General features: G+C 33.4%; 1 protein-coding gene across 1 annotated transcript in view; it reads right to left on the bottom strand.

Moving 5' to 3' along the window:
• Positions 1-1,669: 1,669 nt before the first annotated feature.
• LOC143233102 (sodium-dependent neutral amino acid transporter B(0)AT1-like) overlaps positions 1,670-25,739 on the bottom strand; it is a 50,751-nt gene continuing 26,681 nt past the window's right edge. Inside the window, exons 5-11 of the mRNA XM_076469008.1 lie at positions 23,604-23,714; positions 22,919-23,120; positions 17,941-18,128; positions 14,143-14,344; positions 7,305-7,464; positions 4,709-4,871; positions 1,670-2,618 (exon numbers count right to left, since the gene is read on the bottom strand). Of these exons, the coding sequence (XP_076325123.1) occupies positions 2,361-2,618; positions 4,709-4,871; positions 7,305-7,464; positions 14,143-14,344; positions 17,941-18,128; positions 22,919-23,120; positions 23,604-23,714 (1,284 nt within the window). The 3' untranslated portion in view covers positions 1,670-2,360. The remainder of the gene's footprint in view (positions 2,619-4,708; positions 4,872-7,304; positions 7,465-14,142; positions 14,345-17,940; positions 18,129-22,918; positions 23,121-23,603; positions 23,715-25,739) is intronic.

Below are 25,739 nucleotides of genomic sequence, written 5' to 3'. Positions count from 1 at the left end.
TAGTGTTACAAATCTAACTATGTCCACCCGCTTTACTGTCATTTGTTATCTGGAAGTGTTGTTAGAAGGTTGTAGTGTTACGAATCTAACCATGTCCACCCGCTTAACTGTCATTAGTTATCTGGAAGTGTTGTTAGAAGGTTGTAGTGTTACAAATCTAACCATGTCCACCCGCTTAACTGTCATTAGTTATCTGGAAGTGTTGTTAGAAGGTTGTAGTGTTACAAATCTAACCATGTCCACCCGCTTTACTGTCATTAGTTACCTGAAAGTGTTGTTAAAAGGTTTTAGTATTACAAATCTAACTACGTCCACCAGCTTCACTATCATTAGTTATCTGGAAGTGTTGTTAGAAGGTTGTAGTGTTACAAATCTAACTATGTCCACCCGTTTTTCCATCATCAGTTGTCTGGAAGTGTTAAGTCAGAGTTTTATGCGTTCATAAGTTCATTACATGAAGTCGTTGAAAGTCAATATAACTTGAAACTAGTATTTTGTAACAATGTTGCACTTTACCACTGTGGCGACACATAATATCTGTGACCACTAACAGCGGACATGTAATGTGTGACCTATTAACCAGATGTAGTTCACACACTGATTTTTGATTCATTGATTAACCATTATAAAATATTGATCCAACGGTTGGTTATTGGTAAGCAGGTTACGAACAGAAGAATAAACTGCTTCTATTACATAACATTTAGAGTTATTACTGAAACGTTATATCAAACAGGTCGTCTCTAATAATATAGTACAAGGATTCAAGGAACACCTACCTATTTAACCTTAGTAATGGAGAATTATCTAGATCGGTAAATACATATTTATGTATGTTATATGAATCAGTTGGACTCCAGGAGCTAACAGCCATAGTTAAGTTGTATACATTACAGAAACTGGATAATTAGTTAAACACAAAATTACCAGACAGATTGTTTACATTAAAGAAATAATAATAAAATGACATCAAACTGCACTGAAAAACTCGAAGGTTAAAATGACTTGTTTTCACACTTCACTATGTGTATATGAACATTAGAGCAATTTTTTGTGAAACTGAAATGCTCGTGTTAAATGATTTTGAAAATTTTACCTTATGCATTTATAGGAATAACCTCAAGAATGGACAGTAAAAACGAAACAAACATAAGTTAACTTAAAACTACCATATCTATGACCAACAAATTATATTAAACATGTAGTCTTTCTAACCTGTCATTCACAAAGTCCTTGAAATGACTAGTATATAATTTGACCTTTTTTGTTTTTTACGGTCCAGTACTGTAAACCAATAAACTCAAGTGATGTCAACTGCGAATCGTCTTTACGAGTTCCAGATGAGAACATAAGAATATTACACGCTAAAGAGGACATTATTTTCCAGAAGAGGCTAAGGCCAACTACTCTCGATGACATCAATTAGGTACAAAATTCTATTCGTCATCATAACTGTTAACTCTGTTACGTATTTCTACTTTTAACTGAATCACAAGATTTGACGAGATTTAAGTTTATAATAATTTTTCTCAACCTTTGCATTCTATTTTGATTCTTTTTATCTAACTCGTTTTTCTGAAGGACATCTAAGAATAATAAAGATAGCACGTGTGGAAAAGAGTTTGAGCTTCATTTTGTCTTATTGATGCCACATTAACATACGTTTAGTTTGAAAGAAAGACATTTTATGTCAACCAAGACAGAACAAACTATTTTTTTTTCTCTTTTGCCACTTTACAAAAATCACATTTACAACAATTCCTGAACTCATTTCTTTCTGAACAGCTTTGATAGAGATTCAGGCTTTAATGAATACCACAAATATACTCTACTTTTGTTGATAATTGTGGTGTTACTCTATATTCGCCATACCTGTGCAATACAGGTGCATTTTTAATTCCTTCAGTAGGAAGAAAGTCTACCTTCCGAAAGATTCCTGGTTAGCATTATTGTTTCTGACTGTGATTTATCTACTTTTTTTTAATAATCCTGCATGATTTCTTAATGCTATCAATGTTTAGTCAACCATTCTTAATGGCAGTATATTCGTTATCTTTACCGATCGATTTCATCAGACAAGCTCTAAATCTGTCAATTTTAAAACGTTCGGATTTGTAAAATAAGTGATGCTCTGTTTCTTGGAAGGTTTCCAGTTTTTGAATCTACAACGAAACAAGGATTTAGAACGGTGCAGTTTCTGGATCTACATTGTAAGTTATTAAGTATTAATGCTGGTATATGTTACACAACTTCGCTTTCAGTACATGTTGACACACTGATGATAGCCAATGAAATACACTGGCCAATAGAAGTACTGATGAAGAGAATTAACTACTTGTCCCTCCATCTTGACTACGACATCACATATCTTCTATAATTTCGTCCTCCTCGCTCATGCAGAAGACCCACCTCTCTACTGTGGTCACTGTGTGTGGAATAATTCCATAGAAATCACGAAGTTCTTCTGCTGGAAACCAGGCTGGCTCTTCATCCTGAAGAATCCGGATACCAAGAGTTTTCAGGAAGGCTACCAGAGGGATCCAGATGGCTGCCATCAAAATCAAGATTGCTATCAGTGCATTTGCCCAGTAAGGCCATTCCTTGTAGAAGGGGGTGGCCTAAAGAGAAGAAGAAAGGACTTAAACCTTGTGGAACACAGATTTTACAAACTAATGAGAAGACATGGTAATAAAATATTTTCGCGTTAATAGAAAACTGCTTAAAGTTTTACCTTTGGTTGTTTCGTTTTTCCTGGAAATTATTTCTAGAACAGATCAGGAACCATCATTGACTGAAAAGCCAATGTTTGAACATGTTTGGGGACATTCCAATAAACACTCTTATTATCACTTGGTATATGCGGTGTTTTGAAAAGTTTAAGTTTCACGACATTTTTGTTCTTCAAAAACATAAATTTTCCATTATCGTCGCATACGATCTCAATTAATTAATCCTAAATATGTTTAACTTGTCATTATTAATAGCCGGGAAAATAGTTAAACAAGATCGTTTAAGTCATCGTGGTAATATTATACACGTTTCTTAAGTGTTTGTGTCGAAATTTTTTGTATCGATTTCGGGACTTTAGGGTTTTAGTTATGGTTTAAAGAGAGTTTTAAATAGATGCTTAAGCCAAAATAGCAAATAAACTATTATTAAGCATCTTATAAAAGAACTTAAAACGTTTTAGTAAAATATTAAACATTCTTACTTTCACATCATATTAAAAAAATTGAAAAAGTGAGTGTTCAAACGAGTGATCACAAATCGGTTATCAAACAAATTATTAATATCGAGGGGTCCAACATAAAACATTTTCAATATTATTTAAGGTTTTAAAAATCACAGTTGCTGCAAATTAGTCACTGACAAAGTAGCCTTATTATTTCAAGCTTCCCCTTAAAATGGCCGTCAAGACTTGTTAAGAAAAGATTCGAGTTACCGTTAAATTGTTTTACTTTTACGGTTTCTCAAATATCTTAAACTCATTTTTGATCTTCAGAAATCTTTAACAATGGTTTCTGAAATTCATCTTGAAGGCTAAGTGAGATTTTTAATTTTAACGTATACTACATCAAAAACCTAAACATTACGTTATAAAATCTTAACTTTTTAGTTCTCGTTCAATCTAATGATGCTAATGTCAAGATCTAACAAGTTTGTCAACAAATGGTGTTTGTAGTCGATAATAAAGATCTTGTTTAGGATCCAAAGTTTATCTGTAACTGTTAAAGGAATGATACAAGGTTTACTTCTGAAGTATTAAAAAGTATTCCAGGAATTCAATAGAGGGTTAAATATTCTATATAAATTGAAAATATCAACTACAATATAATATATGTTATTAAATCCAAATGTTTGATATAAGATACTCACTTTATTGTATTTTCCATATTTAATATAAAAGCTCAACTTTTAGCACCAAAACAGATTTGCTTCCCAAGGTTTGATTATAAATTTCAAGCTTTTAATTCTTTCTTTTTATATTAAGGTACTGAAGTTACCCTTTAAGATATTACATAAGGCTCAATGTTTACTTATTGATATTACGTGTATGGCTAGTTTTTAACATTTGAATATAGGTTTATAAAGTTTACGCAAAACAAATAAACAACTGTTTCTCAGGTTCTGTATCATGGCTGAATTTGACACTAAGAAACTGCTAACGTATAGATTATTTTTACAGGTTGTCACTCGAATTAGTAATTCTTTGGTCATAAAACTTTGTTGACTAAATGAATTAATATTAATTAATTGTGAATATGGCCTTTACCAGTTTTGCTGGTAGCAGTGTCCATTCAAAAAAGAATTACAATATTCAATTTTATCTTTTTATTGTATTCATTATAGTCAAATATTGCACGAGCAACAAAAGGTCTTCTATTCCGGGATTGCCATGTTAATAATTCCTTTCGGTCGGGTTTCTTTGTTTTAAATTTTTGTATGAAGCTAAACAAGGGATATTTGTACAGTGACGTTCATTTTTATGTTTGAATTAATATGTTAGATAGAAGACAGCTGGCCAACATCAATTACTATCAGTTCTTGGGCTCTATTGTCTGAAGGAATAAAACTTTTTTTGCAGAACTGAGTCAGTCTTGGGATTTACAGTCCAAGCACACTAACTAGTAAGAAACCTCTGACCCTCATTGTTTCTTTCAAAATCACGTTAAGACAAGTTTAGTATATAATGAGGTAACAATCTTACCAATACTCTGTCCCAGGCTTCATAACCACAGCCTTCCTCTGCAATTTTAACAAAACTGGAAATTAAGATCGTCAACATGGTAGCAGGAGCAATATATTTCCAACAAAACAGCCAATAATAGCTTGGCCGTTTTCCTATCATCAGCTCCAGGTCATCACTGAACCTGTGGAAGAAACCAAATCTCTAAGAATTTTTATTGCCGACGAATAGATTAAATAGTATATTGTTTTCCCAAATCTTCTCAGGAGTAGGAAATAATTTTTTTTACACATAGTAGAAAATGGGTAACATTGTTTCTGAATTCTTTTTTTATGTTAGTATTACCAACAGTATTGGATAAATTAACACAAGTGATAATTATTCTTATAATTGTTTATTTTTATTATGTATCTATATCTTAGTATTATAATAATTATTTGCATTGTTACCCTAGTAAAGAGACACAAGATTAACCCAAATCTCCTTGTGAGATATTGTAGGGTTATGGCCGAAAACATCGCTAATAGTAAGGGTATCCAAGTGATAAATCAACGTATTTTAATCATTACGAGTAAGAACGATAAATTAAATTAGCTGTGTTCAATACTCGTAGGCAACTCACATTTATTATGATTTAATGATAATCTATTTAGTTTGTTTATTTCGCTCAAAGCTATACGAGGGATATCTGCGCTAGCCGTTCCTAATTTAACAGTGTGAGACTAGAGGGAAGGCAACTAGTCATCACCACTCACAGCCAACTCTTGGGCTACTCTTTTACCAACGAATAGTGGGACTGATCGTCACATTATAACGCCCCTATGGCTGAAAGGGCGAGCATGTTTGGTGCGACGGGGATTCGAACCCGCGACCCTCGGATGGCCAGTCGAGTGCCTTAACTACCTGGCCATACCGGGCCAGTTATTGGAGAAAGACGGCTGTATAAAACGGTCGTTAAGTCCACATGAAGTCTTTTTTTTTCTCCTGGATATAGAACTTTTCTATTTAATATGAGTGTGTGGGAAAGATAAATCCTTAATGATATTTTTGGGTACATATTGAGTTTTTTGTTATAAAAATAACATATTTCTAACAGCGCCCTTTCTCGAACGCCTTAATCCACCTGGCCATGCCGGGCCCAATCTACTTAGAAACGTCTTACAGCAATGGTGTTCTCCAATATCTACACAAAAATGGGTAAGAACAATATAGAGATGTTTTGTATAGCTCCAGAAGGAGAGGTAACAATATCTACATCTCCAGAAGAAAGGGTAATAGCAATAAGGGAATACTTTCTACAGCTGCTTAAAAATGGGTATACACAATAAAATAATGGTTTGTTTAGCTTCAGAAGAAGAGGTAACAAAGAACAAAGGAAACTATTGTATATTTCCACATGAATGGATAACAATAACAAAAAAATGTTTTCCTTATTGTCAGAACGAGTAGGTGACAGTATGCCCATCTTCAGAAGTATAAATAAAAACAATAAAGGTAAGTTGTTGTTTTTTTTAACGTCAGGAGTACATGTAGCAACAACAAAGAAATATTTTCAAAGCTACAAAAGAAGCAGTAATATAAATGATAGAATATTTTCTATAGTTAAACAATAATAGAGGATATTTTCTGTAGTACTAGAAGCAGGTGTATAAATAATTAGGGAACATTTACTATAGCAACAGAAGGACGGGTAAAAATAATAACGAAGTGATATCTACAGATATATGAGAATAGATGATAATAAAACAATGACAGAATAACATAGTAATAAAATGTGGCTCCGTAGCAATGGATAACAATGTAACGAATATTGTTTGTAATTGTGTAAGAAGGCTCGTCTGTCTGTTGGATTTCATGCAAAGCTACACAAGAACTATCTGTGATTTGAAGAGAGCATATAGTCTTGGAACACTCTTGTCAGACTGAATAGCGTCATGCGCATTACGCTTCCCCAGCCTTAAAGTGCGCAGCGCAATTTTTTGAGATAACGGGACGCGAGCCATAGAACCTCAGTTTCACAGCCCGGTATGCTAATCATTTAGTTGCATTTGGCCATATATGGAGGTGAAACAATAACAAAGGCCCTGCATGACCAAGCGTGTTAAGGCGTGCGACTCGTAATCTGAGGGTCGCGGGTTCGCATCCCCGTCGCGCCAAACATGCTCGCTCTCTCAGCCGTGGGGGCGTTATAATGTGACGGTCAATCCCACTATTCGTTGGTAAAAGAGTAGCCCAAGAGTTGGCGGTGGGTGGTGATGACTAGCTGCCTTCCCTCTAGTCTTACACTGCTAAATTAGGGACGGCTAGCGCAGATAGCCCTCGAGTAGCTTTGTGCGAAATTAAAAAAAACAAAAAACAAAATGAAACAATAACAACTAATATTCTATAATTACATAGGGGGTGAGATGATGATAACTAGATTAAACTTGTCTATTGATCATTGATGAGGAAGAAACGAAAAGAACTATTTTTACATCTACAAAATTATAAACATTGCTATACATTAATTTTCTCAAAGTTGTAAAGAAAATGTAAAGAACATGGTAGAGCAACTATGTTGAATTATCAGTTTTTGCAAGTTTCAGTAATGAAGCATTATTCCAGAAATTAAACAAACCTTTTGAGTCCGTAGACATATGAAATACCGATGCATTCAAAAAACGCTATAATTAGTAGAGGAAAGTTGCCGCTGAAGTCGTCGTACAAGGTGAAGACGTAATTTCCCGCGCTATGTGCAAAAATCATGGATAATACGAAAGAAATTAAACAGATTAGGCCTGAAAAAAAAAGGAAAAGGAATCATATATATATTCGATTAGATTTAATAAACAGAAAACTAGTTAATATAATGTTCAATTATGAATAGAAAACTAACATCAACAAGAGTTACACTGTAAATGGTTTTAAGTACAATGTACGGTTTAGTTGTAAATTAAGGCTAATCGTAATACAGTGTCGGACGGCAAAGAGGAAGCTGACATCTTTCATATTTAATCTGTAAACACAAAGACCGTAAATAAGAACATAACATCAATACTTTTATTAGAATGTAAACACAGACGTGATTAATAAAGAAAAACTAAGAGGTTAACACAATGTTAGAGTGTAAAATAAATAATAAACTTGACTTTTACAAATTAGTTTATTTTAAATAAAAACTAACGGTGTCATACTGCTAGACTTTAACACAGCCATGAACTAAAAGTCTGAACAAGCGTTGGTGTAGTGTTGGACTACGTAAACATGAAACCAACGTTAATACATCCAAGAAGCGTGAAATGATATTAGTGAAAAATTACAATAATTGAAAAAGTTTCTGATCTCGGTTATATAGGAGTAGGAAACTGGTGTTTAAAAACCTTCTGTTGTCCACTGCACATTTCTGTTTATATAATTTAAACAGCAGCTAATTTTGGTGAAAATAAACTTCATGTTTTGTTATATTTGCTCATAACTCAACACTTCACTGTTAAAAAATATCATGAAAACAACTGAAACTGGAGTTTAAGAATCGGGAACAGGGTTATTACTTCTAAATTGTATTCAAAAGTTTTGTTGTAACGTGTGTTACACAAGTTTTTTTTGGTTGGTAATTCTACGATGAATAATAACAGCAAGCAGTACATAACAATGTCTTATATTTTGAAATTTATGAGCATGAATCGTGATAGTGATATAAACACAGACATGTTGATTTTGAAAAATTAAAATATTTTGAGTAATAAACAGTGATATTTTAAATTTCAGATATTTATTTATTTTCACTGAATACATCAAGATAAATATTTATGTACATTGAATACCCGACATGTCATTTTGTGGAAGAAATACATATATATACGTACATATTTACAGAACATTGAGTACGTTATATAAAACGTATTTGAATATGTAAATCACAGCCGATGGAAAGGAATGTATTAGAACTATATTTTGTAATTGTTGGACGTTCATTAGGCTATGTGATGCCATTAAAAACTGATCGCTTTTGGGAAGGGTTTAAAACAACCCATTCCGACGCAAAACATTCATATATTCCGATAAGAAACTTGTGTTCACTCGGGAAATATAATTAAAAAAAAAATTAATATCTCTTGTATTTATCAATGAATACTGTTTGTTTGTTTTGGCACAATGCTATACAATAAGTTATTTGCGCTCTGTTCAGTTCGGAGAATCGAATTTCGGATTTTAGCGTTTTAAGTCCATTATGAACATGCCACTGATCTACTAGGGAAGGTTCGCAACGGAAGTGGAAGACAAAAGAATATGGTTCAGCTTGGGGAACCATAACCACTATGAAAGAGATTTACAGAAACTGGTATATGAACCGTGCAGGGGAATGTCCAGCGTGGTGAAAGACCCCGTTAAAGAGTCCCGCCATAGCAGCCTCCCATTTCAGACTTTTAAGATTTTCATATTTCTTCTACACTGTGACTGCCACAAAATTCTAGGAACATCACTGCATTGTGGAAAACAAAGTACGGCGTCTTACAACAGGTAAGCGGAGAAAAGCTGTTCACGTGTCTTAGACAACAACACGTAAAATAGTTCTCACTAAACCATTGCATACCTCAATCAGCTGGAGAATAAAAATTATATTCATACTATTTCATACAAAAATATACTGTTAAAGTTGAATGTCTGTGGTATCATACTCTGATAATGGTGCTGGAAAACTCTCATCTTCTTACACCAGAAAGATTATGAAAAGTATGCAGGGACGATTGTTATGATTTGAGCGTGACATCCTTACGACAGAATCTTTTGCTACAGAAACTAAGCTGCAAGGCTATTGTCAAGATGCACAGTTATTAGAATGAGAAGATCTAACGCACTTAGATTCCTCTCACAAAATCTGAATCACCTGGTAATTTGTTCGTCCTCACAAAGTTTTTTATATGAATCTCATGTTGCACTGTTCAGTGGTGTTAAAAAATGAATAAAGACTAATACAGTCGACCAGTAGATGTCAAGAGAAAAGAACGTCATGAATTTTCAAAGGGGGATGGTTGTTGGAGGCTGTTTGAAAGTTGGATACATTTTTCCTACCCTACTCACACCTAAATCATCTCTGAGTAATACTTTGAAGAAAATGTGGGACCTATAGGTATCTAACATAGAATACATGTCCGGCCATACCTACAAAATTAATCAGCCCTCTGTCGACGAGAATTTTAAAATTTATTGTGAAATAACTGCACATGCTGCATTTAACATGAAACTCAGAATTCTACTGATATTTAATAAGTGCAAGTAAAAACAAAAATCACTGAGCACAGAGAGTTTCAAGGGCGAGTTCCAGCTCATATACCGGGGCCGACATGGCCAGGTGAGTAGAGCGCTCAATCTGAGGGTCGCAGGATCAAATTTCCGTCACACCAGATATGTTGGCCCTTTTGCGTTATAATGTTTTGGTCAATATCATTATTCATTGGTGAAATAGTAGCCCAAAAGTTACATATATTGTTACGTGTGTGTTTGTGTTTTTCTTATAGCAAAGCCACATCGGGCTATGTGCTGTGTCCACCGAGGTGAATCGAACCCCTGATTTTAGCGTTATAAATCCGAAGACTTACCGCTGTCCTAGCTGGGGGCCATATATCTTTACATGACAACTATTTGTCGCGGTCGAATATGAATATACTATTACAATTGTTTTACACTATAATAAATCCATATATCATTGCAGTACAACTGTTTACCTAGAAAATATATCCATATATCATTGCAGTACAACTATTTAACACCGCAACACATCCATTTTCACCGTAATGCAATTGTCTAGTGACGTCCGCAGAAATCTCCGTGCCCGAATAAATCCTTTTTTTTTTTTTTTTCGACCCTACCTATGGGATTTGGCCTGACGTGGCTAAGTGGTTAGAGCGTTAGGCTCGATATCCACCCGAACATACTCGCCATTTCAGTCGTGGAGGCCTTATAATTGTCGTTGATAAAAGAGTAGTCCAAGAGTTGGTGACTAGTTGCCTTTTCTCTAGTTTTACATTGCTAAATTATGAGGGCTAACTCTTTGCGTGAAATTCAAACGTCGAAACAAAAAAACAATTCCATACACCGCTCTAGAATAGTAAATGCAAGATGCTGAAACTATGGTAAAAATTAATAGAAACCACCCAGTAAAGTGACGAATCCTATATCTATTGTATACTTCTGTGGTAGCCTAGGAAATACTGATTTTATGGCTGTGAAATTTTAATTGTCAAGACTGAGTGGTGGGAATAATAGCGGCAAGGAACTAAGTGTTTGTACGTGTCTTATAGCAAAGCCATATTGAACTGTCTGCTTTGTCTACCAAGGGAAATCTAACCACTGATTTTACCAGGGGACAGGAAAATGAGGCAAGTACATTAGAATATCTCTTATTCAACAAAGAGCAGTGAGTTTTGTCCAGAATGAATCTTTACCGGTGTTATAGAACACTGCTCAAGGAAGAAAGAGTACCTTTACAAGAAACGTATCAGCCTATATCACCACACGTGTAACAACTGTTAGTAACAGAGTCTAGGCTGTTATTAACGACAAAGTTTGAGCCTTCCCTGTTGAAATTAAAGCTCAGCAGCGAATCACGACATTCAAGTATCATGTCCTGATACTTGTGATAAAATAGGGTATGTACTTAACACCTTAGATCGTGGCTTTTCCTTCTGTTATTTGTATTGACAGATTAATCCATAATTTTTAGACTTTCAGGTACTTTCACAGAGTGAACTTGAACGATGGGAACTTCCTGACAACACCGCAAGTTAACGCAACATAATTATTATGAAATTAAAGTTAAGGATATTTCATTGAATTTTATAAAAAAAAATCTGAAACAGTTTCAACAAAAATATTCAACTAATTTCACCGAACCTAGCCAAACTGAACTTAGTTCTTGGGAATTTTAAAGGATCTTTTATTATGGTTAACACTTCTGAGCGTTTCAAACAGAACTGAAAACAAACGGCTGAGATTATAATGGACTTTTCTCGAGATGCAGCAAACCACAATCGCTGCTAAAGATGAGCGAACTCCCAAATATTCACCAAGAGAATCTAGGTGACATTTGTTACAGATGAGAGACTTATCGATTCTTACCACTTCTAAAGTCGAACACTGGCAACCTTGGAGACACGTCATTAGGACGCTCTGTTTTTCCCCTTCCCTACGTAAAAACATCAAGGAAATTATATTTTTGGAAAAAATAATGCAGGCGTACTGTTAGAAAAGTTAGCTCTTCAACACATAATGTTGAATATTTTGATTTTTGAGTCACACACTGTCAGAATTCAACATAAACTGTTAGAACAGAAAAGTTATCCCACGGGCAGGTGTTTGTGCTAATAATTACTAATCGTAGTATTCATGCCCTATTGAAAAAAATTAAAAAGTGAACGTTTTTCTGAAAATATAGTTTTTAGACGCACTGAACGAGAAAAGCATGCATATTGTGCTGACATGAAGTGTAATGATTTTATAAATTAAAGTGGTAACCTTTACTGAAACAATAAGTATTTTAGGAAATCAATTTTTAGTATTGTATTTACAGTTTACATCAGTAAAGATATAATCAAATCTTCACGTACGGTCCTCGTGAAAGCAGTGTTCTTACTGTGAAGTTACTTTTTTATTCAGAGTTATGTTCTGTTGTGAAGAAGTAGTTTTTCTCACATATTGTGACTATTTTTGTAACCCTCTGAGTATCAGCTACACAAAGTGTGAAAATTTTTATGGTATATGTTTGTAATCTCATTCAATAGATAGCGCCACATGTGTTCATTATTCGTTCACATTATAGTAAGATATTCCGCATAACGTGATTTTTGAGTTACTGTCAAAATAAACACTTTAACATAAATTGTTAGAACAGTCTGTATATTTTGATGTTTGAGTCATGCACTGTCAAAATAAAACTTCATAACATATTGTTTGAAAGTCCATTTACGGCATTCGACTCGTGATCTAAGTGTTATGGGTTGGAATCCCTGTCACACCAAACATGTTCGCCCTTTCAGCTGTAGGGCCATTATTGGGTGACGGCCAATTCAACTATTTGTTGGTAAAATAGTAACTAAAGAGTTGGTGGTGGGTGGTATTGACTAGCTGCCGTCTTTCTAGTCTTACAATGGTAGATTAGAGACAGTTAAAGCAGATAGCCCTCATGTAACTTTGCTCAAAATTAAAACAACAACAACAAGAAAGTCTGTTGGTGTTCACCTTGAGACATACATGAATTAGGGATGCAGCATATATTATTAGTAAATTTCGGTTCTTTTTAAGTATGATCCATAAACTTTCAAACTGACGCATATTGTTAAAATATCCGCCTTTCTTCTTAATTCTGAGTTATACACATACAAAATGAGTTATTCCACATACACCGTCAAAAATACTTGAGTTGTTTATTTTGGAAAACTCATCGAATAACGAAGACATCGGTTTTTTATATCCAAATGTAATTCAAATAAAATTAGGAACATTAGTTAAACTTTTATTTCGTTAGAGGTAAGAACACGACATATTCTTGAATCTTAAAAAAAAACCAAGAATACTGATATAATTTAAAAGTCAAGTACAACTTACTATAGACACCTAATGATCGGAGTCACTGTTTGCTGCTTTTATAATCAGAATTATAAAAATCTTAATAAGAAGTAATTTTTTGGTAATGTTGAATACTATCTTTTAAAGACAAAAGTTATCAACATAAGGGAATCGACCGAATTTGACTAATTTTTTTTAGAACTGTGAACATTTTATGAGCAGTAAGAATAACAACCGAGTTTGAATGATTTTTAGAACAGTAAACAATCTATAAATAATAATAGTAATGGATGAGCCTGAGTGATTTATACAAGATTAAACGTCTAAAAATAAGTGCGCCGGCCGAGTTTGAGTGACATTTTATAACGGTAAACAAGTTATTGCTTTGTTTGAAACACACAGTAACTACGAGACGTTCAGTTGAACGTTATTGAAACTAACAATCTGCTTAAGCAAACTGATGATTACATGATATATCAATCTCTATCTAGACTTTATAAAGATACCCAGAAACTGATCGAATTGTTTGTTTTGTTTTTGAATTTCGCACAAAGCTACGCGGGAGCTATCTGCGCTAGCCGTCCCTAATTTAGCAGTGTAAGACTAGAGGGAAGGCAGCTAGTCATCACCACCCACCGCCAACTCTTGGGCTACTCTTTTATCAATGAATAGTGGGATTGACCGTCACATTATAATGCCCCCACGGCTGAATGAGTGAACATGTCTGGCGTAACGGGGATTTGAACCCGCGACCCTCGAATTACGAGTCGAGTGCCTTAACCACCTGGTCATGCCGAACAAATTGATCGAATCGTTTTCTAATATAGCTAAAGGCAGGTTTTAAATTGAACAACTGCTTTCTTTTAAGATAGTTGTAAAAGTTTATATTACTATAATAACTTTGTCTTTACCTGTCAGAAGTTCTTTACGTAGGTTCGGAAAGAGTTTCAGGTCAACAATAGATGTGATAACGCCCTCTAGCGTTCCAAACTGAGAATCGATGCCAAGAGTAAAGAGCATTAGGAAGAAGAGAACAGACCACAAGGGAGCAGCTGGAAATTGGTTCACAGCCTCTGTAAATGCAATGAATGCTAACCCTGTTCCAGACGCACTCTAAGGAATAAACAAAATATTTAGTTAAACATGAAAATTTAAACCTCCTTGTTTCATCCAGTTTTCACCAGATGGAAGTGCTACTTAAAACAAACTTCGTAATTATTATTTGTTTAGAAACAAAGAAAAAACTAAATCAGTCGATGAAAACTGGATATATATCAGGAACTTGCATTTCAAAAAAATCTTTACCATATTCAGTACATGTATAATTATCCATTCCTAGTCATAGAAAAGTAACTCAAGTTAATCCATTAATTTAAATTATTTCACGAACTTTAATAAGATTAATGGTTTTTCTCTCGTGATTTCACTTACAGCCAAAGCTCTGAGCTACTTGTTACAGCCCACCACAAAAAGTAATTGTTGAGCATTTCAGACATGCTAACAGCCGTCAACAATAACATACAATAAATCTACATTTGTATTCTTTAAATTACTTCACATTTCGAAAAGTGAATGTTAGAATGGTAGTGTGCGTAATTCCTAACAATATAATATTATTTGACATCAAAATTATTCATGGTTGTTCTCCGTCATTTCCTAAGTGAATGTTGAGGTTTGTGTGCGCACGCAGCTTTTCAAACGGAAGATAAACACACACATTCGTTTCGGTTAAACGTATTCCAACTGATTAACTCCGATGAATGTTTATACTGTCTTTTTTCTATTAAATAGTTTATGTGTTGGATATTTTAAAGATAAAAAGGAGAAACATGATCGGCATTTTTACGTCCACTGTACATTAAATTCTCAATATTACAACAGTAACTACTGTATTTAAACAATTTGCATCTTTGCATAATATTACGACAAAGTCAAACAATTTATGTATTTCGTTTCTACCATACGATATAACCACATGAGCTAAACATCTGTATATATGTCATAAAAACAACACCAAATTCTCACACAGATATACCATTTTTACAGATCACTTGTACTACATTATACTACCAAATAACTAACCACATATGAATAATTTATATCACATGATAATACCACATGGCTAACACTTTTATATATTAAAATGTCCTTACCTTCATTTCGATCTGTTATGACATATCTAAAATAGATGAAGAACTACACTTCACCAAACTGACTTAGTTCACACTGTGATAGATATAAATAACGTCTCAACTTATGTCGTATCTCTCGAACCCCAGCAAGCCTGAAGAGCCCTGATATTGGCACGTCGTCTGTGTAGATTTCATTTAAGCACTAATAAGTGTTCTTTTTGTAGGTATCTAGAAACTGTGGAACATGCCTTTCACGAATGTATGTGAACAAAGACAATTCGAACCTACATAGGACAAGTGTTTTCTTTAAAGAATCTTTCCTTAGTTATTGGACCCGGCATGGCCAGGTGTTTTAAGGCACTCGACTCATAGTCCGAGGATCGCAGGGTCGAATCCCCATTATACCAATAATGCTCGCCCTTTCAGTCGTGGAGGCGTTATAATGTGACGGTCAAGCCCACTATTTGTTGGTAAAAGAGTAGCCCAAGAATTTGCTGTGGATGTTGATGACTAGCTGCCTTTCACTGCTAAATTAGGGAGGGCTAGCGCAGATATCCCTCGTGTAGTTTTGCGCGAAATTCAAAAACCAAAAGAAAACTTTAGTTATTGTGTTATTTCATTCTTCACGACCTGTAATGAAAAAAATTACGATTTACTATTCAATCAATGACCAAAATTTGGTCTTCCATATGTGAGGCATTATGTGACAATTACTTTGAATTTATTAATGTAATTTTTAAATATACGCGTACTTCATTACGACTCGTATTAGAAGTGGTAAATTAAGACTAACAAATATAATTTTTGAAAAATAATGGTGTTCTCAAACAATGTCAGCTGTTCAAATGTTAAGTTTTATATTCTTACAGCAACGCGTTGAAATTTACGTTTAATAAACACATTACGATATAAGTATGTTTATCTTAAACCTTATATGTGTCAAGTTTCATTATATATATGTCTTATTTATCATAAGAGTTTCGTTATTGTTGATCTTATAATTAATATATTTTGTGAAAGTAGTATTAATGTCTGAAAGGTTAAATGAAGTGTTTAATATTTTTGATAAAATGTTATTATTTTAAAGCTTTTATGATTTTGCTGTAATATATGCTTCGTACTATTGCGAAACGACAGAGAAATGTTTTATAGTCTTCTCGGTTTCGGATTTTAATTTAGTGCACATAGTAATTACTTGTAGGCAAATTATGTGTTAATGTGCAGCTCGTGTAACTATGTACTTACAGTTCTCATAATTATATCAGTATATTTGTATTCTAAAGGCGGCTGGTATGGGTATTAAAACTTTAATTAAAATAAAGTACAGACAGTGTTTCGAATTTCTTAGGTTACCTTCAGGTTAAACGTATATTATTTTGCCACAAAAACAATGGTAATGTATATAGCAGAAGTAGTGTGGTAATCATGTTTTATCTGTAATAATCATTTACCAGATATATAAACATTTTGTTTCTTTAGTACCATGTATTACCACATGTCTAAACATTTAATAGATCATTTGTATGATATTTTATTAACCAAAACAAAACAACAATAAATATTTTATGAATGATTTGTACCATACTATATTATCATAGTAATAAACTTTTAATTATATAGGTCATTTGTGTCACATTATAGTATCACGCAGTTACACATTTTACACAAAACATATCACATTGCTACAAAGCCAATCATTTCATATAGCTCATTTGTACCAGAAAACTAAACTTTAATTATATGAGCCATTTGTACCACATCATATTACTGCATGACTAATACGCGTTACATCTTAGTATCACGTGGCTAAACATTTTGTACAAACCACCTGCGTACATCACATTTCTGTAACAAATAGCCAAAAACACTTTTCAACGTAGAGCATTAAACTTCTAATTTCAGGCTTGGATGTGCACAACATTTTAAAAACCTAATAAACATTTTTATGTCATATGAAATTGTTAAAATTCAATATGTGGAATACTTAATTAATAATGAGATACATTTAATGGAACACTTAGTACAAAATGCAGGACTAATGAAGTGCTTTATATGTAAAACTTATGCAAGATGCAGAATTATGAAGTGCTGTAAATGGTCTAATTATCCAAAATACAGAAATAAATTAGTTTGTTTGTTATTGAATTTCGCGCAAAACTACACGAGGGCTATCTGCGCTAGCCATCCCTAATTTAGCAGTGTAAGACTAGAGGGAAGGCAGCTAGTCATTACCACCCACCGCCAGCTCTTTGGCTATTTTTTTGTTTACCAACGAATAGTTGAATTGACCATTACTTTATAACGTACCCACGACTGAAAGGGCAAGCATGTTTGGTGCAACGGGGATTCGAACCCGTGACCCTCAGATTACGAGTCGAACGCCTTAACCCATCTGGTGATGCCGGGTCGTATAACTTAGTGCTTTATCAGGAATACTGGTATACAATGCAGGAATTTATATACAATATACGACGGGCAGTTATTAACATATTTTATGTTAATTTTAATTTTATTGTCAGTTTTAAGATAATTTAAACGTCGATTACATCTAAGGAAAATTAAGAAGATAATTCGTACCTTTTCCAGTTCCTTTTTGAGGTCGCATTCAGGAAAGTCGAACGGAAGAAAGTTCTCAGAATTGTTCAACAGTTTTGTCACTTCCTCTACGGTTAGTATTGAGGGAATCTCTGAAGAGTTGAAGAATGGGCTAAGGAGGTCATATCGCTCCTGCACGCAGCGCTCGTGCACTTTGTGAGCTTTGAAACCTGTATAAAAATTAAAATATTCACACGCAAATAAAACGGTGTCCTGTTGACGAAACCAACAGGGTTTGAAAGCAAAACGTAACTACAGCTTCTTCTAACATAGTTTAGTGATGGAATAATAACAACTATGAAGTATATACGAACGAAATTTAACAGGAAGTGCGAAATATACAGTGAAAGCAACATAGTGAAAACCATGAAATATGTGTGGAAATCAAAATAACTAGGACTATGAAATGCGCAGTGAAAGCAACATAGTGAGAACCATGACATATGTATGAAAATCAAAATAACTAGGACTATGAAATGTGCAGTGAAAGCAACACAATGAAAACCATGATATATGTATGAAAATCAAAATAACTAGAACAATGAAATGCGCAGTGAAAGCAACACAGTGAAAACCATGATATATGTATGAAAATCAAAATAACTAGGACTATGAAATGTGCAGTGAAAGCAACACAGTGAGAACCATGATATATGTGTGAAAATCAAAATAACTAGGACTATGAACTATGCAGTGAAAGCAAAGTCACGTAACACGTATCCCATCGTCCATAGAAATCTATGAGTTGTTGTTTAATCATTGTTTTTTCTTCTTAATTAATACGTTTGATTCTCGTCTCTCTGACGGAGAATGAAATTGGCAAATCAAAAATAATTCGCCGTTCAGAGAAAAACTAAACTGTGAAATCCGAGAAACACATCCATATACATTATATATGTAAAAACGACTGGTATGGGTAGAGAAAGCACTATGTAGAGGAACAAAAAACGTTGTTCGCTCCTCTAGATAGTGCTTTCTCTACCCATACCAGTCGTTTTTACATATATAATTTTCCCCACAAGTGAATTTCCTCGTCACCACGGACATCCATATACATACCTATCTCTACCATACCAAATCATTACAGGTACTAAAGCACAACATGAATTCTCTGAAAATATAAAACTTCGTGTATAATTACAGCCAAGAAGGCGAACATGTTTGGGAAGATATCGGGTCGAGCACCCTGAACACTTGCCACGTCAAATCTCATAGGTGGAGCCTAAACTGAAAAGATTTATCCAGACATAGAGATTTCTGCGGACGTCACTGTACAAGGTATTACAGTGAAAATGGATATGTTATGGTGTTAAATAGTTGTATTCCAATGATATATGAATGTATTTTCGAGATAATCAATTGTATTCCAATGATATATGGATATATTTTTAGGTAAACAGTTGTACTGCAGTGATACATGGATTTATTACAGTGTTAAACAGTTATAATAGTATATTTATGTTCGACCGCGACAAATAGTTGTTATGTAATTGTATGTGGATGTTTAGTATGGTGGTAAAAGAGTTATAATATTACTGTGATGTATGGATGCATTGTGACGTTAAACAGTTGTAGTGCAGTAGTATGTCATGTTACCTATTTAAGGTAACTTATAGTGGCATTCTATAAGATTAGTGCTTTCATATTTATTTTTAAAAAAATCTAGTAAAATAAAGAAATAAATCTGTCAATAAAAATACAAAAGAATTATCAATGTCTCTATACTTTTACATCAATTTGAAAAACGCTGGACTCTTTTTCAGAATTTTGTCACTCCATTTATTCGTAGAATGATTTGTCCAAGGTTATTAGGCCTATCGTTATAGGGTTGTTGTTGTTTTTTTTCACTACTTCACGGCTCTGGATGACCAGATGGTTAGTGTGTTCGATTCGTAATCTGAGAGCTGTGGGTTCGAACACGATTCACACTAAACATGTTCGTCCTTTCAGCTATGTGAGCATTATAATGTCATGGTCAATCCCATTAATTGTTGGTAAAAGAGCAGCCCAAAAGTTGGTAATGGGTGGTGATGCCTTCCCTCAAGTTTTACATTGTAAAATTAGGGACGGCTAGGGCAAATAGCCCTTGTGTAGTTTTGTGCAAAATCCTAAAAAGAAAAGAAACAAAAAAGAAGAATTTGATACACCGCCAGCTTCTTACGTTAAAAATAGTAACAATAAAGAATGCTTCTGTACAGAAAATGGTGGAGAAGTTCGTTACTTTTGGTACACGTGCTCAGAAAACGATATTTTTACATCATTATATTCTCAACAAATACTCATCTGTAAAATCACTTCTAGAAAAACTTTAGTGCAAATGAAGTCCAATCAGAACTAGACTTAATACCGTATTTAAATTGCTATGTTTCGTGTGGAATAAACTATGTTTTCAAAGCCCACAACGCCATTATTTACGCTCTTTTTCCACAAATCTAGACAGACTGAAGGGAAATAAATACTCTGCTCTTGGAAGATATTTTGATAGTTTCAAATATAATTATTCTGTATTTTGTTGTTGTTTTTCAAAACACATCAGCTGTAATGCTAAGTTATTTTTTTATGTTTTCAGCTAAAGTATAATCCAAGTTCCACAAATGTATTAATACCCTCTAATACTCTCGGATTCATACAATATTTTTACCTTTCTTTTTGTAATTTTGACGAGTTGCTTTCAAACTTTCACAGCGAAACTTCAATGCTCTAATTTTTCTCTCTAGTTGCATTTAATGACCTTTATATACGTACTGAGTCATATTTATTAAGATTAATTAAGGCAATTCTACTTCGTATATTATTATATTAGAATTTTCAAAGTTTTCTCGGCTTATCTTATTGAATCTTTTGATCCAAACATTATTATTAAAACTTGTAACTCTAACGAATAACTCAAATTACATCATCAGAGATACAGCCCATAAAATTACTAAACAGTTAATTTCTTGCAGACCACATGATTTGTTTAGTTATTTGTAGCAAAAGATGCTAAACCAAAAGATAATATTTATTTTTATTTTACTATGAACTTTACCAAATAAGTTCAACCTATTTTAGTTACTTTAACGCAGAGCTTTAGCGAATAAAAATGATAATTTTGGGAATGTTAACAGATCATGTGTTAGATTAGATTCCACCCCAACTAAATTAATTTTCAAAATGACTTAGCTGCAGTGAGACACATTGTGATAGTTTGCACATCAATACAGCTTTATATTATGTGTTTTCTAATAATATGTAAAAGAGTAGCCCAAGGTTTGGCGGTGAGTGATGATAACTAGCTGCCTACCATCTAGTCTGACACTGCTAAATTAGGGACGGCTAGTGCAGATCGCCCACGAGTAGCTTTGCGAGAAATTCAAAGGCTAGAGGGAATGCAGGTAGTCATCACCACCCACCGCCAACTCTTGGGCTACTTACTCTTTTACCAACGAATAGTAGGATTGACCGTAACATTATAACGCCCTCACGGCGAGCATGTATGGTGTGATTTGGATTCGAACACGCGACCCTCGTATTACGAGTCGAGTGCCTTAACCATCTGGCCATGTTGGGCCTGAAGAAAGGGGAAGAAAAGAGAAAGGATAAAAGTATTAATAACTGATACTAAGTACAACAAATGTAACTGTCTAACAAGGTACGAGACAATACTGTAGAATTTGTATGGTGTTTAATGTTTATCCAAGAGGAAGCTAAATGTCATGAGTGTGGCCTGAATTTTTTCAAGCTATAGAAAAAAATTGAGCCTTATAAAAAAGCGAATTAGGCGAGATTTAGTTATTTAGCAAGTATGTTAGTTGATGAGTAACTAGTGCACGAATTAGTTATTCGTCTGTCATTCTCAGCCAGTTAATTAGTTTGTTTGTTTGAATTTCGCACAAAGCTACTCCACGGCTATCTGCGCTAGCCGTCCCTAATTTAGCAGTGTGAGACTAGAGGGAAGGCAGCTAGCCATCACTACCCACCGCCAACTCTTGGGCTGCTCTTTTACCAACGAATAGTCCAAATGTGCACCAACTTCTGTCTAAATTCATTCAGTCGTTTTTGAGAAATCCTGCTAACAGACACATACAGATGTAAAAACATAACCTCCGTCTACCTTCAGTCACAAGATAAACATTTTATACTATAGCTAATATTGACCAAAGTAACTAGAGAGAACAATAAGTGTCTTTTATTATACCAACTTTTAATTACAATATATTACAACTAGTACTGATCAAAGTAACTAGAGAGAACAATAAGTGTCTTTTATTATATCAAGTTTTAATTACAATATATTACAACTAGTACTGATCAAAGTAACTAGAGAAAACAATAAGCGTCCTTTATTATACCAGGCATTAATCACAATATATTATAACTAGTACTGATCAAAGTAACTGGAGAGAACAATAAGCATCTTTTATTATACCAAGTTTTAATCGCAATATATTACAACTAGTACTGATCAAAGTAACTAGAGAGAACAATAAATATCTTTTATTATACCAAGTTTCAATCACAATATATTTTATTATAACCGTTTTTGATCGAAGTAGCTAGAGAAAAATAATAAAAATATTTTATTTATAACCAGTATTGATCAAAGTAATTTTAAAAACAATAAACAATTTTTTTTATTATAGCCAGTTACGATTACAGTAGCTATAGAAAACTATAAAAATATTGTAATATAATAATAGCATATTATTTTATTATAACCACTGTTGATCAGAGTAGATATAAAGAGCAACAAATATGTTTTATTATACCTACTATTTATTAGAACATTTAACAGCTAAGAACCAATTTTGTGTTAGTTTAGTCCGTATTATTCGGAGCTGTTACTACAACACATTCACAATATTTAGTAGTTCTGTTTAACTGCACTAATGTGTACACAACCGACTCGTAGTGGTATCTTATCTACAATAGGAAACATTGACAGTTATGTGCTATATCGAAATTATTTATTATACCTTACCTAAAACTGAAAACACAACAAGTCCTGCAAACAAAGAAGTTATAGCATTACATGTTGACACGATAATAGCATCTCGATAACAATTGTTATGAACAGGGTTATACGAAGAGAAAGCTATTAGGCCTCCAAAAGCTAAGCCTAACGAGAAGAAGATTTGCGTCCCAGCTTCCAACCAAACAACAGGATCGGCGAGCTTCCCCCACTATAAATGATATTAAAGAGATATTATGTTCTGTAATTATATTAACAAAGTTTTGGGTATTTTAAGTAGTAAATATATTTAAGATTTAGTCTTATAATCCTGGTTAAATCTGCAGATTACAATTTGGTCAAAAAGTGCGCAGAATATGTAAATGGACTCATAAATAATGTTTTACAGAAGAAAGACACTGTACTGGATTTTTAGGATCGTTACTGAAACGCCAAAAAAACATAAAAGTGGAAAAGAGAAGTAGGAAAAGGATAACATAAGATAAATAAGAGACAGTGTAAAAATAGAGCACGATTACTCAATTAATTCAAACATAAAATTGTTAGTTTTCCACAAATTAAAGTTTTATTGATATTTTTTCTCTTTTGGGCTCAACTTCAACTACTTGTTTGAGACTTTTAGTTTAAGTATTTTAAAATAATGTAAATGTGAAGCAGCCTAAGGTTCAAAGCTTAGTTCAAAACATTGACTTACGTCTGGAGTGAAAAGATGTATAATACCATCCTCCATTCCTTCTAAAGTCATCCCACGAAAGAAGAAAATGACTAAAATGATGTAAGGAAAGGTAGCTGTAACGTAAACTACCTGAAAAAATGAAAATAAAGATTTCCCTAATCTTTCTAAAGTAATACATTTTACAGTTCAAGAAGAGTAACATTACATGAAACAATAACAGTAAATATTTTCCTGATAAGAGAGCAACAAATTAAATATATATATATTATTTTAGTAGTAATACAGGAAACTTCCTTTAGCTATGAAAATAAAACTTTCGTTTAAATAAATTTTCTGAAATAGAATTTACGACTCCAGGTAAAGTAAATTATCCACGAAAACATCCCTAAACAATGTAAGAAATCATATATTTTATAAAGTTAGTCTTGTAATATGAAAACATTGGAACTACTTCTGACAATTAGTTAATTTTTATTAATAAACAGCGGCCCGGAACAGCAAGGTGGTTAGGGCGTTCGACTCATAATCTGAGGGTCACCGGTTCGAATCCCCGTTACACCAAATCTGCTCGCCCTTTCAGCCGTGGGGGCGTTATAATGTGACGGTCAATCTCATTATTCGTTGGTAAAAGAGTAGTCCAAGAGTTGCCTTCCCTCTAGTCTTACGCTGCTAAATTAGGGACGGCTAACGCAGATAGCCCTCGTTTAGCTTTGCGTGAAATTCAAAACAATCAAACATTAATAAATAGAACCATTTTGGTGTCTTCCAAAACTTTTAAACAGATATTCATCGAGGTTCAAACACAGTAGAAAAAAACAGGAAGTGGGTACAGAGAACGAAAGAGTATCACTAAATCACAGGCTTAATCACTAGATTTAATGTTGTTTAATCAACAATGCGGGTTAAGGTTATGGCTGTGGAAACAGCAGTGTGAACGATATTCATAAATACGATTGTGCTTATGTAACATTACAATTAAAATTAATAAATGTAATTATCTGTCAGTGAAACATGGTTAATTTAATAAGCAGTAGGCTTAAATGAATAAATATGCTGATCTACGAACAAATTAAAATTTTAAGTTGATAAATATAACAATTTGTAAATAGAAATATGGCTTAAATTTATAAATATATTAAGTTGTAGAATAAGGCTTCAATTAATAAATGTAACGACCAATAATTAACAATACAATAGAGTTGAATAAATATTGTGGTTTAAAAACAAATTAGAACAAAGAATAGAGTTAAAATTCTAAATATTTTAATATTGAAGGTTTTAAATGTGTTCAGCGTATTTTATGAATAATAAAAATACCATCCGGTAAAGAAAGTCGTTCATGTTATTTCGTATATAAAGAAATTTCTTTCTTACGTGAAAAAAAAGGATCACGCATTTTTGATTTTACATTTATATATCGGAAAATCCTTGAGAAAATATGGCTAATATATGGATTGAAAATATGGAAGGTATGTGTATTATGATAACAGCAAATCCACGAATGATTCAAACATATGTGCACTTGTCCTATACTGAAAAAAAAACACTATAAATCTGTATATGATATATATATGGAAAACACACAAAAAAAGGAATAACTAATACACATATAACGTATCACACAAAATTCCTCAAAAATATTCTTGATTCTGGAAAAACAGACACATTCTATACTACATGGAAAAGACACATAACTAGTAGCGATACTCAGGAAGAAAAAGAAAACCCAGGAATGATACACAGAGAACAAAGAAAATCTGCAAATGAAACACACAGAACAAGCGCAATCTTAAAATGATACTCAAAAAATTATAATGATTTGTAAACGATACATAGAAAACAAGGAAAATCTGCAAATGAAACACACGAAACAAAGTTAATATGTAAACGTTACAAATATGCATGGAAATTTTGTAAACGAAATACACAAAACGAACAATCTGAAAGTGATGTGCAACAAGCAAAAATGATTTGTAATTGATACATAAAAAGCAAAGATAATGTGTAGACGATACACAGAGAACAAGGAAAATGCAAATGATGCACAAAATACAATGAAAATATGCGTACTTTACACTTAAAAATAAATAAAATGTTTCAGCATCTTTTTTCAAAATGATTCAAATATGTTACAGGATTAGATTTTTAAGATTA

The sequence above is a fragment of the Tachypleus tridentatus genome, chromosome 12 (genome assembly GCF_004210375.1).
Source record: "Tachypleus tridentatus isolate NWPU-2018 chromosome 12, ASM421037v1, whole genome shotgun sequence".
In the NCBI taxonomy this organism is placed as follows: Eukaryota; Metazoa; Arthropoda; class Merostomata; order Xiphosura; family Limulidae; genus Tachypleus; species Tachypleus tridentatus.
The sequence above is the reverse complement of the archived record's forward strand: the minus strand, read 5'-3'. Positions and strand labels throughout refer to the sequence as shown.